Source organism: Thermobia domestica, chromosome 16 (genome assembly GCF_964235325.1).
Source record: "Thermobia domestica chromosome 16, izTheDome1.hap1.1, whole genome shotgun sequence".
In the NCBI taxonomy this organism is placed as follows: Eukaryota; Metazoa; Arthropoda; class Insecta; order Zygentoma; family Lepismatidae; genus Thermobia; species Thermobia domestica.
The window spans coordinates 15,923,486-15,935,126 of NC_137469.1; the positions used below are offsets into that span (position 1 = coordinate 15,923,486).

General features: G+C 37.1%; 1 protein-coding gene across 1 annotated transcript in view; it reads left to right on the plus strand.

Moving 5' to 3' along the window:
- U2A (small nuclear ribonucleoprotein polypeptide A'-like U2A) overlaps positions 1-11,641 on the plus strand; it is a 28,153-nt gene that overhangs the window by 8,383 nt on the left and 8,129 nt on the right. Inside the window, exons 3-5 of the mRNA XM_081742135.1 lie at positions 153-259; positions 1,217-1,445; positions 9,888-10,011. Of these exons, the coding sequence (XP_081598261.1) occupies positions 153-259; positions 1,217-1,445; positions 9,888-10,011 (460 nt within the window). The remainder of the gene's footprint in view (positions 1-152; positions 260-1,216; positions 1,446-9,887; positions 10,012-11,641) is intronic.

The following is an 11,641-nucleotide window of genomic DNA, read 5'->3' on the forward strand; positions in this document are numbered from 1 at the left end:
AGATATTTTATCTGCCCCATGCGAAGAATAGGTATTTCAGCTAGTATAATATAAAGTAAGATCAATAAATTAAAATAAATTTAGTTTTTATTATTACTATTAGGACATTTAAAGAAAGATTATTCTAAATTTCTGCGTGTTTTATTTTTCAGGATCAGTTTGATACAATAGACTTTTCGGATAATGACATTCGAAAACTGGATGGATTTCCTTTGTTAAAGAGGTTAAAATGCTTACTTATGAACAACAACCGGATAGTGTAAGTATCTTAAACCTTTCACAGAAGCATATTTGGAAATGAGTGATATTTATAAGATTAAGTGAGAAGGAAATAAAGATAGAAAATAAATAAATAAATCGTAGATTATTTTCTTCTAATAGAAAACTCAAGGATATCATAAAATAGAGGATCTGCCTATACAACAAAATCGTGAAGCCATACGTCTTAGTTTCGCCACCCCTACTCTACCCGTTCCGCGCACTGAGATTGCAATGTTTTGAGCCAATATTCATGACGGAAACAAGAGTAGCCAATCAGATGTGCCGATGTTAAGTTTTTTTTTTTTCTTTCTTCTTCATTGAGGTTAGTGGATGAAGATAACATATGGACAATTCTCTATTTTATAACATCCTTGAGAAAAACTATATCTGATTCCAACTTTGAACGTATTATGTGTAGTGTGTACTTGTTTTTGTCATTTAGAGGATATAATCAGTCACTTGTGCGCATTAATTCAGATATGGATTACTTTTCCTTTTTAACCCTTCCAGGCATGATTTTATTTTAATCGTTAAATGAAATATTTCTGCCTTTCGGAAAACCAAAGAAGGAAATCGTTAGAGGGAAGTTATGCAATGAATAGTACAGTCTACAGACTGTTTGGAAAGTCTCTGAATATTAGTGTGAATGTATGTCATGAATCAGGGTATAGGGACTTCCCGAACACTCTGTAGTGTTCGTTTAAGGTACTAAATATTCTCAACCAAACCATTCCATTATAAAAACAAGAAAGGCCCATTCCATTATAAAAACAAGAAACAAAATAGGTTAAAAGTTATTTTAAATACGTCCGACGAACGGGTAGTGAGTACTATTTTTTTTTTTTTTTTTTTTTTTTTGTAACTTAGTTAAGAAAGTACTTGCAAAAAGAAAAAAACAAAATCATGACAGTTTTATGCACTGAGCGTTAAACTTAAGTTTTATTTATATTTTTAGGAGAATAGGAGATAGTTTGGACTCTTGTCTGCCAAATTTGGACACGTTGGTGTTGACTGGAAACCTTATATCAGAATTAGGAGATATTGACCCGTTGGCGTCCCTCAAGAATTTACGCTCTTTGAGTTTACTTCACAATCCTGTAACAGCAAGACCTCATTACAGGTTGTACATTATATTCAAAGTACCACAATTACGTCTTTTGGACTTCAGGAAAATCAAACAGAAGGTAAATTACAAATGGAATTGGTATGATTATTTTATTGTACAGGGTGCGTTCATAAAGTTTCAAGACTGGTCTCAGAATAATGTATTACATGTGCAGCAAACTAAAAGTCTTTGAAATCTGACCCTTGGGCATAAACACACCGTTGCCAGCGTGTTTTTCATTGTTCATAGGCTCCCTGAAGGTCTTCGCGTGCAAGGCTGTGAAGCCACCTCGTTGAAGCCGCCTGGACCGCTGGAATCGTGTCAAATCGCTTCCCTTTCAGATCTTTCTTGATTCGGAAAAAAGAAGTAGCTGTCCAAAAAAAAATCGTCTTCTGTTCATCCGTCAGAACTTTGGGAATAAGTTTGGCACACACTTTTCTCATCTTCAAATCTTCCGTCACCAACTTGAACTCCGTAATTGAACTCAATCCCAATTCATCGGCAATTAATCTAACATTAAGACTACAATCAGTGTTTACGAGTTTTCGCACTAACACCAAATTTTCCTCAGTTCGACCTGTTGCACGTCTCCCAAAGCGGTCATCGTTTTCAACGTTCTCATGGCTCTTATTGAACTTCGTGTGCCACATGAAAACCATTGCACGGGACATGGCGTCTTTTTTCTAGGCCTCTTGAATCATACGAAAGGTCTCTGTAAATGTTTTGTTCAGTTTCGCGTAGAAATTAACAGCATATCGCTGCTCCAAATGTCGGTGCATTTTTCGCTAAGGTTTCGACGGAGATCACTGACACACACTCACACTACTAAAGGTTTATTCACCCCCGCGTCTCGGAAGCAACTGACGCTCGTGCGGTCGGTTAGCTGACAGCCCTCCACTACCGCATTCAGTCGGTGAAACGGGTCTCCGCGTGCGCCCCTGTTCAGGTAACTCTCAGTCTTGAAACTTTAATAACGCACCCTGTATGTGTTGACGTCTTTGAAGACTATAGTTAATTAGTATTTGAAGAATAGGAATATGTAAAAATAAACCATCAAAATAATAATAGATTTTCCCTTAATAAAAGTGGTGTATTTGCATGCTAGTGCCTACTGTATTTTACCTACAATATCAATTATATCCTATCCAGTAAACTTTGTGTGTGGTGTAAGTAATGCTTTCTTTTTTTAAAGTAGGTTTAAATGTTTAATATTTTCATCTTTGGTATGAGAGATTTCAGTTCAATTCCTGATGGGATCTCATGTTTGGATTCAGGGTCTCCTGTTTTCTTGCCTTTTGGAGGGAGGAGCAGCGGTGGCTCAGTGGTAGAGCGTTCACCTCTGGTGCATGAGTTCCTTGGTTCGACTCCAGCTCGCGCCAAGTGAGCTTTGTGATGGACAAACACTGTATGCATGGCTTTCTCGTGGTTCTGTTTTCCAACGCTTTCTTTATTCCACCATTTCATTCATTTTTCATCATTACCGTCTCCTTTAGCCTAGCCGGCATAAGCGTGGGACGTAAGGCTTAAAGATTTCATTTCATTTTATTTTCCAATCAGGACCCTGGTAGGTCATGATAGAGCGTTCACCTTTGGTCAGGGTTTGAAAAAAACCGTTTTTTTTTTTGAAAAAGCCCAACCCACCTGGGCCCATGTGGGTATTTTCGGGTTTAATTGGGTTTTTTCGAAATATTTCAATGTCTTTGAGGTAAAAGTGTTAAAATGAGATTTATATTTCAAGATTATCTTTGTTACAACTTGCAACAATTTTCTATTCCCTGCTGTTTTGAAAAAATGACCGCCATTTTGAAATTTTACGTTAGATCGCCGCCAAAATATATACAGGTAATTTAGAGTGTCTCGTGCTTATATTCTAAAAATTTCAACGTAAAAGACCGAACATTGCACTTTGTAGCGTGGATATCAGCTATTTTTTTTAAAGCCACTATTTTGAAATTGTACGTTGGTATGCCGCCAAAATCTATACAGGAAAATTAGTGTGTCTCGTGCTTGTACCCTGAAAATTTAAACTTAAAGCATCGAAAGTGGTACCTTGTAGTATGTGTGGCACAGGCAGACGAACGAACAAATGTAGATCGAATCATCCCAGAAGCCTCACTGACGTTTGCAAAAATATGAACATTAAATATATTAATTTAACAGCGTAAAATAAATGGTTTTATTTGAAGGTCACTTTCGATATTTTGTGCGTTCAATTAGGAGAAATTCCCGAGCATTTGTTGCAAGACGTTTCTTTCCAGAAAATTAATTTTTAAAACAATTGACAAAGATATAGTTCATATTTTATAAAATAAATGTTTCAAAATGTCTTTATGAAATTAAATATCTTCCAGCGTAAAATAAATAGTTTTATTGTTGAAGTATTCAGTTCTGATGCTTTGTGCGTTCAATTGCGGGAATTTCCCGATCATTTTTTTCCCTCAAAAATGCAGCTTTCTTTACTGTACATCGAAACTTCCACTAGTACGGAAGTTTGAATTCAGCACTTGAAGTAGTAAGTGTTACGTAGTTTTCCGAACTCTGAGCATTAAGCTTCTTAAATTTGACAAGAATTTTTACGCTATTGTTGGTGTTGATTCTAAAGAATGCTTATTTGAAGAGTACCAACAAATAACTGAACTAAACTGTTATTGTTGGAAAACTAAATTTTACTGAAGAATACTTGTGCTACAAGAAATAATACTAATAGTTTTACTAATGCACTACATATTTACTGGTAGTACCGGCACATATGGCTTTAAACTCGTCAAACGTAGGGGAGATCGGGGCACATTGTCACAAGAGGCACGTTGTCACAGTAGCAATTCTGAAAAAAAGCGAAAACATTAGCGCGCCGGTGCAGCTTTCTTGTTTACTTACTAGATGTCACTACTAACTGTACTCGTTTGGAGATGCGCGGGAACAACAGTGCTGCGTCAGTTGAACTTTGTCTGTTTTCAGTGCCGGAATGTAAATTTTCCGAGTCCTGAAATTGTTGTTTTGTGTGTTCGTGAAAGCGGTAGAAGCAAATATTTTTGTGTGTTATGTAGGTTACAAATAGAGCTTCATGATGAGCTACTTTGAATGCGCCTAATCTTGTCGTTTGGTATAGATATTTTGTAAAAAGAGTAATGGCGACACGTGGAGCAAGTTGTCACAAATAAGACGGGTATGTTGTCACTGTGACAGTGTGCCACACTGTGTGTTATGTATGATACAAACGATAGGGTTATCTCTGTTTCGCAGACAGTGAGAATATACAAAAGAAAGACAGAGAGGAAAGCACCACCAATGGAAGATCTACTGGTTGCAGCAAGAGCTATGAAAAGAAATAACAACCCCATATCAATACGTAAGCCTAAAGCTGCTAAAGAATTTAATGTCCACTATACAGAACATTGACAAGATTTTGTACACGTGATACAGATGGCGAACTACAGTTCGGCCAATGCTCATTTACATTAGGTTACTCTTCGTATTACTAGGAAGAATTACTAGTATCGTTCCACAACAAGCTTTGCACATATAATTTGGACTCAATACAAAAGAGGTACCAGACTGGTATCCGGTATTTCTGAAAAGATATGGTGATCTTGCTATAAGAACTCCCCAAGCAAATAGTTTTGCACCTATAAACAATGTCGCACGAAGGTCCAAAGATTACGATTCTTCCTCCGAGGACGACGATACATTCTGTTTAATTTATGGCGATCCATACAGTGCGAGTACATGTAGCGAGAAGTGGATTCAGTGCATTCGATGTACGGCATCGGCCTGCGAAAACTGAGGGAAGCAGAACTTGTTTTACGTGTGTATTAACTGTGACTCTGACGATGACTTCCAGGTATGGTACTTTGTAGAAGCAAAAGGATAAAGATTTCCAAACTAGTTTGCGGTGCGTACTAATAAAACGCAACTAAACTTCGTAATAATATTTACTCCTCTTCTAGCTATACAGTAGTCCTATCAGAGGAATTTGTTTCCAATTCATAAACTACAATCAGAATCAAATTAAATGCAATTGGCTAATTTTGTGTAGGCCTATTGGAGACGTAGACTATGATTTGATAATTTCGTCATTTTGTTATGACCTTTCAGTTTGTAGTTTTGATTCCTTAGTTATGAGTTAGTTCTGTTTTCATGGCAGTTTTGGTTTTCCTACAAAGCTTGATGTATGAATAAATCTTTTAAGTTGAGAAAATATAAGCTACAGGTCCTCCTACTTCCTTTCCTATTTAACAAATATAGTTTCCCCTTTCATTTAATTATGTTTTGATTCTCTTTCAGACACTAAGTATTTAATGCTGATAACATTTACAGTCTTTTTGCATTAGTAATAGTTGCATTAATATCTACCAATTTCTGGAAAGTGCCACAAAAATAACATGTGACAATTTGCCCCATATATTGTGAAAACTTACCCCGCATATGGGGTACATTGTCACAACTGTATTGATCATAAAACATAGTACCTAAGTCCAGTTCAGAGCGAGGTACATTGGACAGAGACATATATGTTATGCACAAGATAACAAAGTATGTGTATACTAAAAATTATAATTTTCGGCCTTACCCGAGCATCACAAGAAAATAAAACGTGAAAATTGTGACAATGTGCCCCGGTCTCCCCTATGAGGGATAACTTCCCTCGGCATAGCCGAGTCGGCGAGCACACTATTTACGGAAAGTATTTTCTAAAATATAAAATTGCATTTTTTTCAAATAGGCTATAAGCATAATCAATACATTAAATTGTTATATAATTATCTCAAGCTAAGGTAAGGTTTCTTCATTTATTCAATGCATTCAGAACTTTATAAACGTCTTATGTAGAATGTTGTATACCTTAACGTGAAAGCATTTAATTCGCCCGAAGAAAGTCCAAAATTTGATAAAAATCACTTTTAATGTGATCAACTTACTTGTAGCAATAATATATTAACAAAAAGCTCAAAAACCCAGGTGGGTTTTAAGGTGGGTTTTTTCAGGTGGGTCCAACCCGAAAAAACCCGGTGGTTTTTTTCGGGCTGGGCCCACTTGGGCAAACCCTGCCTTTGGTGCGTGGGATGTCTGGTTCGGTCCCAGCTTGCGCTAAATGGATTTTGTGGTGATCAGACACCGCGTGAGGGTTTTTACGGGTTCTCCCGTTTCCTCCCACTATTCATTCCACATTTCATTCATTTCTCATCATTAGTGTCTCCTTTAATCTATACAGCTTAACTGTGGGACGTAAACCTTAAAGATTTCATTTCCTTTCCTTTCGGAGGAATTCCAGATCATGCGATCATTAGTACCAAGCTTGATTAGGCCGGTGACGTCATTCTATAATCCAGATGTCTTGAAGGCGAGACAGTTTGATGGGGAACAGCTCGAAGCCCACTTTAATAAAGGTCTAGTCCTTCATAACCTTGGTGTTGCATAAGGGCGTAAAACACAAAACTCGAATTAATGTTATCTTTTAAACCGAGCAAACCATTTGTACACTTACGTTTTACTGAGAACATGTTCTTTGTAAACTGTTTGCACAATCAGATAAGTTCATTCCGAGTAAAAACAAAACTTCACGAGAGCTCCTCCGTGGCTAAGCGGTTAGCGTACGCGCCTTTTGCGTGGGAGACCCGGGTTCGATTCCCGGCGGGAGCTCATGTGGTTCGGATTCCACGTTAATCAGTAGGTCCACGTCTCATATAGCCTCGCTGCTGAACGGGACGTTAAACTCAAGATCAACTCAACAAAACTTCACGACCACACGTTGTTCATGAAAATCGACACACACATAACTGCCAGAGAAACACATTCGTTGTTGTCGGTTGACTTGCTTGGTATACTGACTCAGGAGAGGTTCTCCAGAGCTATATGGAGGATGGGGTACACACGGAACGTTGATCTTTGCAAGATAGTCAATATCAACATTGAGGAACGTCAATATCAACGTTCAGCAGCGAGGCTATATGAGACGTGACCTTGGAGGGTTTCCAATACACACTTATAATACACTCCCGTGACAGTTGTATGTGGTGTGACTACATGTTGGTACACATACCTTAAATATCGAAAAATGAGATGAACATAACTTCGTTAGCAGAAGCAACCAGTCTCGCTTTCTTGGGTGTTGGTGATGAAGGAGACTTTCACACAGAACTCTGCTGCTTGAAGCGAACTTTCATTGGCAGTGATGATTTTCCCATGTTGCCTTATGCGAAACTGAAACTATGTGTGCTTGAATGGCTGTCAAGGTCACATTCCTGACATCATGGCCTTCAAACTTGCTCGATCTATTCGTTCACTTCTTTTTACTACACAGACGTGTTTCATTTTCTGTGCCTTGCTGTTGTATTCATCTCATAAACCCTGATGACCAGTCTTTATTGATCAGCCTACGTACGTTCTCTGACTTGAAATTTTTGTAATTAATGAAACCCGCTTCAAGAGCCAACTTTACTCACCTCGTTTCTTGGTCTCTCCATGCCTGTATTTACACATGTCATAATCCTGACCTATATATATATATATATCCAAACGACATTGCAGTATGGTATGTGAAAAAAAAAAGGGTGGCTGTCTATAAGAGAGAAACTGAAGCGGCATCTATACTGGAAACAATGTCGGTATTAGTGGTGGGCACAAAAACCGTTTTTTTTTTACCGAAACCGGTTCGGTTTTCACTGGATCCGGTTTCAAAACCGGTTGTGTTTTTTTTTTCAAAATTTGTTCTATTTCTGACCAGAATAGTGTTTCGTTGTTCTCCGGAAACCGATTCCGTTTCCACAAATTGGTTTTGTTGAAAACCGAACTGGTTTTGGAGAAAACCGAAATGTCGGTTTTTCGGATTTCGGTTTTTCTAGAAACCGGTTTCCGTTTTTTTTAAATAAAAACCGGTTTTGCCCATCTCTAGTTGGTATCACAGCTCGATCGAGTTTTCTCGTTACGACACTACTGGCGCCAAGAACTGAGGCTATTGCTTATTGGCTGCCGCCCTGCAGTCAGTTATGTACGCCCCGCCCCGTTGCTGATAATTCAATATAACCGTATTATTCAGGTTTATACATGTTACTAATTTACCATTGATTTTCTGTGATAGTTACGAGTCTGGAGTTTGGATATCCCTTTACTTATTTGTTTAGAAAAGAGAAAAAAAGAATGAAAAGAAACTGTAAACGTACGAAAATCCGTACTGGGAGCCTAAAACAGATAATATGTACTAGTGCAGACATGTATTTCAGTGAACAGTATTTAGTACTCACATACGTAATTAATTCCCTTTCGTCATACACACATTAAACCACTGTTTCGTGTTTCTCTTAACAATGGTGACGGCAGGCAGTGAAAATTCGATGTTTAATAGGAATTTAATATAATTTATTATGGACACTGTTAAGCAAGCAGTATAAAGACCACCATTTTCATAAAGCAAGAAAACTATGAAGTCAAAACTCCTCGTCTTTTATTCCTGATTGCAGGGCGAAGGTGAATTTGGAGATCTGCATACGAAGCACTGAACGCTGTTGCTTCTTTTCCCATGTTTGTTTCAAAATTACGTAATTTTCATCCCAGTAGAACGTGAACATGACTTTCCCTGCTGATGTTTGGGTCTGGAATTTTTTAGACTTTGAAGACGATCTATGGCACCGTTTTATACTCGCTGACTTTGTTTCAGGTTGGTGATGGTAGATCCAAGTTTCACCTCCTGTAACGATCACCTTCGACCTGAAAACGACGCAGAATTCTCACATCAACGCGTCGGTCTCTCGATTCAGCAGACAATTGGCATTGCAGTCTCTCGCAGATATTTTACTGAATCGAAGTATATCATGGAGAATACTAAAGAAGCGTACGCACCTTTGGCGTAGGAGACCCGGGTTCGATTCCCTGCGGGATTCCACAATCAGTAGATCCACGTCTAATATAGCCTCGCTGCTGAACGGGACGTTAAACTCAAAATGATGAAAACTAACATTCAAAATGATGGCTATTTTCTTCACAAGCTCTTCCATAGCGGTGATGTTTTTATTCGTTCCCACTCGGTGTGCCTTGTCTGGTTGGGGAACGTCCTTCGTATACGTTATACCACTTTTAAACTTTCCATACCTTCCGTACACTAGTTGCAAGGACACACAAGAATCATTGTATTTCACTTGCACCCTGCAATGAATTTCAATTGTTTGAACATCTTCACTACTGAAAAACCTCACAGATCGCTGTTCTAATGTGGTACATGTAGCCAGTGAGGCGTCCATCGTTGCATTTATGTTACTTTGTTATTCAGTGTTCCTGTATAATGCTGTCACCTGCTGGTCATTCTTCCAGCAACAATGATAATTTCTATCAACTTCAATAGTAAAACTTTTCGGAGTTTCATTCCATTTTCAAGGTTTGCATTTGAATCTCCATTGCATCATCTAGCCTCGGTTCTACAAAGAAACGTTTGAGCTCCAAACTATAAATAGAATTAACAAAAAAAAAAAAAAAAATTCTTGGTAGCATATCAGTAGATTGTACTCGACTTTATTATTATTATTTTCAGGAAAGAGAAGAGGCGAGTAACTTATTTAAGAGCAAAAAGGGCAAAGAACTCCAGAAAGAAATATCAAAGAAAGCGAAAACATTTGTGCCAGGAGCTGGAATTCCTGAGGCTGTTAAACCAGCAGGTAAACAGAGATTTATATATGTTTTATTTTTGTTATGTAAATTGATGATGGTACGTTGTTTACTCGTTTAGTGCTAAGCAATAAAATTTAAGTAAAATTTTAGGTGTAATAAATCACGAAAATTACTGTATTCTCTGCACTAAAACGAACTCTCCTATAGAATCCGGGAGTTAATGTTGTTTATATATATATATATATATATATATATATATATATATATATATATATATATAAATATCCGGTGTTCTAAAAATGGCGCCCACGGACCACAGAGCATTATTCTACAAGTCAGAATAAAGCAAAATGTATATATATTTGTATACCTTTCGAGTTCTTGTCTGGAGACACAAATTGCACTATGTGGCAACGTCGCAAATAAAAAAAACAGATTAGATCTACCAATCTATCAAATAGTTATGTCGATTCTTTCCAGATGGCAGCTAAAGTCGATATTGATTAACACTAGCATCACTTATTAGTAGCAATCAATTCAAGTGCTTGTTGTATTCGTAGAGTAATGTTAATGGCTCCAAGTTAATCTGCGACGTTGCCACATTGTGAAATTTTGATTCTCCATAGCGGCTGAAGGAGGCCCCGGAGGGCATACCATCATATGACCTGTAGAATAGTGCTCTGTGGTCCATGGGCGCCATTTTTAGAACATGCGATATCTATACAACATATATAACCCTGCGCAATGACAGTATAAATTTACATTCATAAGATATTTGTTGTTAATAATTACGGGTTAGAATAGGCTTTAAGTCGCAAAACACTTCATTAGGACTTAAATATTTCATTTGGACTGAAAAGCCAAGCCTTTTAACACCGAAAAAGAGAACCTGCATCGGGAATGGGATACACTCATTACAAATTTCGTTAACAAGAATTGGAGTGTATATACTTGTACTTTTTTTTTTTTTTTTTAATTTAACCAGAATTTTCTATTTTTTACAATAATACTACTGTTACATTTGTTTTACAATATAAGTGTGTACACATTTCAAAAATTTATTTTGAGCGTTTTGTATAATTATGTATAATCTGTAATCAATGACTACTACTAGATTGGAAACAAAAGCTGGCAACAATGATCTGCAGTTGAAAGCCATATTAATAGTATTCGGAAGACGTGAAGTTAAATTGGAGGACACAGTACCTCTATAGACCTGAAAAATAGAAATAACAATTGGAATAAATGATGTAAATGAGAGTTCACTCTTCATAAATCGGTAATTCGAGGGGGGAGGGGGGCAGTGTTTGGATTTACTGTTCATAAAATATGTTACTAGATATTTTAATACGTTAAAAAAATAAAAGATAGTGAAAAATTCAAAATACAAGATGTATGAGGGTTTATCTACAGGGTTATTCAGAAAGAAAGAACAGATTTCAAACATTTATTTCTTCCAAACATTCTACAAAAAATAGAAACATGATTCGAACGTTACTTGATTAAGAAAAGTTTACAATTTATTGTTAGTAATTATGATGTGCATTCAATATGAGCACCGTGTGTTACATGACAAATGTCAAAACGGTGGCTCATTTCTTGCCACACACGAATCAGTTGGTCTCTAGTTATCGAATTCACAGTTTGTATGGCTTCATGTGCAGACGATGTTTTAGA